The 3,576-nt window shown below is 39.3% G+C and overlaps 1 protein-coding gene across 4 annotated transcripts in view; it reads left to right on the top strand.

Moving 5' to 3' along the window:
• The window catches only part of ADGRB3 (adhesion G protein-coupled receptor B3), a 941,101-nt gene extending 937,987 nt beyond the window's left edge, over positions 1 to 3,114 (top strand). For 2 of the 4 annotated variants that reach the window (XM_019520508.1, XM_019520507.1), the window contains exon 30: positions 2,307 to 3,114. In XM_019520508.1, the coding sequence (XP_019376053.1) occupies positions 2,307 to 2,495 (189 nt within the window). In that variant the 3' untranslated portion in view covers positions 2,496 to 3,114. The remainder of the gene's footprint in view (positions 1 to 2,306) is intronic. The other 2 variants (XM_019520505.1, XM_019520506.1) reach the window with 1 other exon arrangement.
• The last annotated feature ends 462 nt before the right edge of the window (positions 3,115 to 3,576 follow it).

Genomic DNA, 3,576 nt, shown 5'->3' with positions numbered 1-3,576 from the left:
TTTCCCTGCCTCCCAGGGCTCCCTTTTGCCCACTTTTGGCTGCCCATGTTGACTACGCCAGGGAGCAAGCAGAGACGGGTTAACCTGCCTACCCCCACACTAGGCTGCCACTTTTCTCTGAGCTGAGCCCACCCAGAGAGCTGCAGGCTACCTGCAGTAGCCAGGCAGGTGTGTTATCCTTCCCCTAGGGCAGACAGCATGGGCAACCACAAGTAAGCTAGTGCGGGGGCTGTGGGAAGGGGGTAGTGAGCAGGGATCTGGGGCATGGGTAGGGCAGTGGGGGCAGTGGGTTTGATCCAGGTCAGTGGTGGGTATGATCCAGGTCACCTGGGGGTCTTTAAGAGGAGGCTAGATGTACACCTTGCTGGGGTCGTTTGACCCCAGTACTCTTTCCTGCCATGGCAGGGGGTCGGACTCGATGATCTGCTCAGGTCCCTTCCGACCCTACAAACTATGAAACTATGAAACTATGTTTACACTAAGGTGTAGGCTTGAGTGGCTATGCCTTAATATAACAGGAGCTGAGTAACACACATCAGAGGGGCATCAAATCCTGCCCTGAGTTGAGCCATGTGCTCAAAACTAGTTTCAGGTGCAAATGTGCAGACAATGCAGGTATTAAGAGCTCCAGGAGCCACCCCAACTTACCATGTAACACAAAGAAAGTGTCTGAATGGTTTAGTGTGTCCAGTGTCGGGGGAGGGGGGTTACTTGTGTTTTTTCTCTCTCTTTTTTTGTAATAGCCAAGTGAGTATTATATCATTTGTAAAAGTATCTTCAGCTAAATTCACTCAGTCCCTGTAGGACTTAGTCTTGTCTGCAAGAGTTCTATAAATATTTACCATTTGAAAAATCAGGCAGTCAGTCCTGCTTAAATGTTGTCTGTGCACAGCAAAAAAAGAAAGAAAAAGTAAATTATAATCTGATTAGATTTGATTAATAATAGGAAAGGGAATAGTTGATTCTCCTTAATTAAAATAGCTAATTTATAACTTACTGTGCCACATTTATTAATCAGTAATAATACTATACTAGTGTAAAAATGCAAGTTAAAAGAAAATATTTGGCTTCAAAGTCTATTCTCTTTCATCTATTTGCCTAGAGCTGCACTCAGCTCAGAGGGACAGATGTTCAGCCAATGTAAAGTCAGTGAAGCTACACCAATTTACACCAGTCAAAATCTGTTCCAGATTTTTTGCTCCTCGGGGCTTAGTTAAGTTTTAGCTGTGGTCCATGAAGGCACACATCTGATTCTGGCATTCCCTTCCAATTCAGATTATGACTTTTTTCTTTTTTCTTTTTTTTTTTTTTTAAGAATTGAACCAACTTGAAATATCAAAGGAAACCTTAGCTGGAACAATTTTGTAGCACAAATCTGAGATGATTTTGATATGAAACATGTAACTGGCCTAAGGCTTATGAAGGGTTTGTTAATAAGCAGCAGACAAATGGTATGCTCCACTTCTCAGGGGTGGGGTGTCTAGGGCAGGGTAACTGGGGCAGCTGCCCTGGGCACCAACTTGGCACTGGGAGATGAAACATAGCTGTTACTCAGCCACTCAAACACAATTGCATGGTGCAGTGGCAACTGGAAGCTGTTCTGTGTGTCACACCTCTGTTTCTCAGGTGCTAGATAAGATATTAGATTGCATAACTGGCCAATAGTGGAGTCCCAAACAAGCCCTTCTCTAACATGTGGAAGTATAGTAACATGTTGGTAATATAGTGGTCAGCCTTTAGCCTCAAAATTCATTCCTCCCATCAGAAACAGCTTCATCCTGCAACATGTTTAGAGCCCTCAATTCCCCTAGTAGTCTACAGGAAGAGGCCTTTCACATCCCAGCTGGGAGCAGTTCTACTGGTATCTCATAAACCGATCACCAAATTATTCCAGTTTCAAACCAAGATAGCAACCTCTATTTTGCATAATTCTATAATTCAAGATCAGACTATCTTTTCATTTATTTTTCCCTTGTTTCCTTTTCTATCAATGTGTTAATGAATTAAAGCTTTCAGTGCTAGTCCTCACCATGGCCCTTGCCATTTTCTATTCAAACTTGGCACTTGCTAGAAGGAAAGGGTTTAGCTGGCAGCTCAGGTTATGAGGCTGCCAAAGTACTGATTGCTCACAGAGAGGGAAAGACAGAGTGGTGCTGAATACCAGCCAGTTTGGCTCCCTTCAAAGTCACTTCCTCTCTGTGACTTTATCATCTCATGAGGCTACCTCAGTGATGAAAATTATAAACAGAAAGCACTTCATTTCCTCCTTTGATTTATTTCCCTTTTCTCTTTTCTTCTGTTTTCAGGAAAACCCAACACCGAACAAGGCTCCATGGGACAGTTTCAAAAACACAAGTGAATACCAACACTATACTACGATAAACGTATTAGACACAGAGGCAAAAGATGCTTTAGAACTAAGACCAGCAGAATGGGAGAAGTGTCTGAACTTGCCTTTAGATGTGCAAGAAGGTGACTTTCAAACAGAAGTTTAGCAAAATTTAAACAAACTGAACAAACACAATGAATTATTTGCACTGACACTAAAGAGACTTTGGGAAGCCTGACATTCCTGTCTGAACATTGTGACTATTTTATGTCAGGATCTTCATGTGCCAAATGTCAGTGGTTTTTTCGTACAGTATATTCCCACTGGTAAAGCTAGTGGAGAACCAGGTGTACAATTCTTACCATCGTGTGTTGTAAGTACCCGTGGAATGGATTTGTAAGGTAATCTTTATAGATAAACCTCAAGCAACGATTCATGTTGTAACAGCTTCATTTGGTTTAGTTTTCAAAAAACTTCACCATGAAGCACAATGTATATATTTATGCAGTTTTTAAAGTTTATAACAGTCTGTTTGGCCATTACTACACTTTTTACTTTATAATATAAAAGCAAAGTTTTTGTCATTAAATGAATGTCTGTTGAGCTACATTCTTCATTGCTTTAAATGCAATAAAGTAATAATCTCACTTTTATATGAATAATATATTTCACATCTTTATTATTGCAGTTTTCTCTGGAAAGCTCAGACTAGCTTTCTCTGCTGCAGCTGTGTATAAAATATTTAAAATGTTGTATGGTGTAAATAAACTTTTGTCTACATATCAGTTTTTTTAGTGCATTTTATTTTGGATTTGTTGATCTTAAATTTGCATATTTATAAAGTTTTCTTTAAAAACACAGATACTGAAAATGTATTCAGAGTTGTAATAGCATACTGTTATAACTCCTTTGAGGCTAATAATTTCTCAAATGTAATAGTAGGTTTGTATAGCTGTTCTGTATTTTCTACTCAGATATTCTTTGAGACAATGTACCATGTAAATTGGACGTGTCAGAATACTGCTCCAATTGTTCTATTATATAAGTATTATGTTTTTTCTGTCTTGTTGCAGAAAGACAACTAATAGAAAATAAGTAAGCTACTATGCACTACACCCCAAGGAAAATGTTGATTGATAATCATTAAATTTTGTGCATGTACTCAATGAGAAGAAAGCCATTTGTGCTTCTTGTTGCTGTATAACAACAAGAAAAACTTTTGCACTAATTAACAATCAAAAGTCAAA

Source organism: Gavialis gangeticus, unplaced genomic scaffold (assembly GCF_001723915.1).
Source record: "Gavialis gangeticus isolate Ggan-Ray unplaced genomic scaffold, GavGan_comp1, whole genome shotgun sequence".
NCBI classification, from domain to species: Eukaryota; Metazoa; Chordata; order Crocodylia; family Gavialidae; genus Gavialis; species Gavialis gangeticus.
Note: the sequence above shows the minus strand (reverse complement) of the source record. Positions and strands in the feature narration are given on the sequence as shown.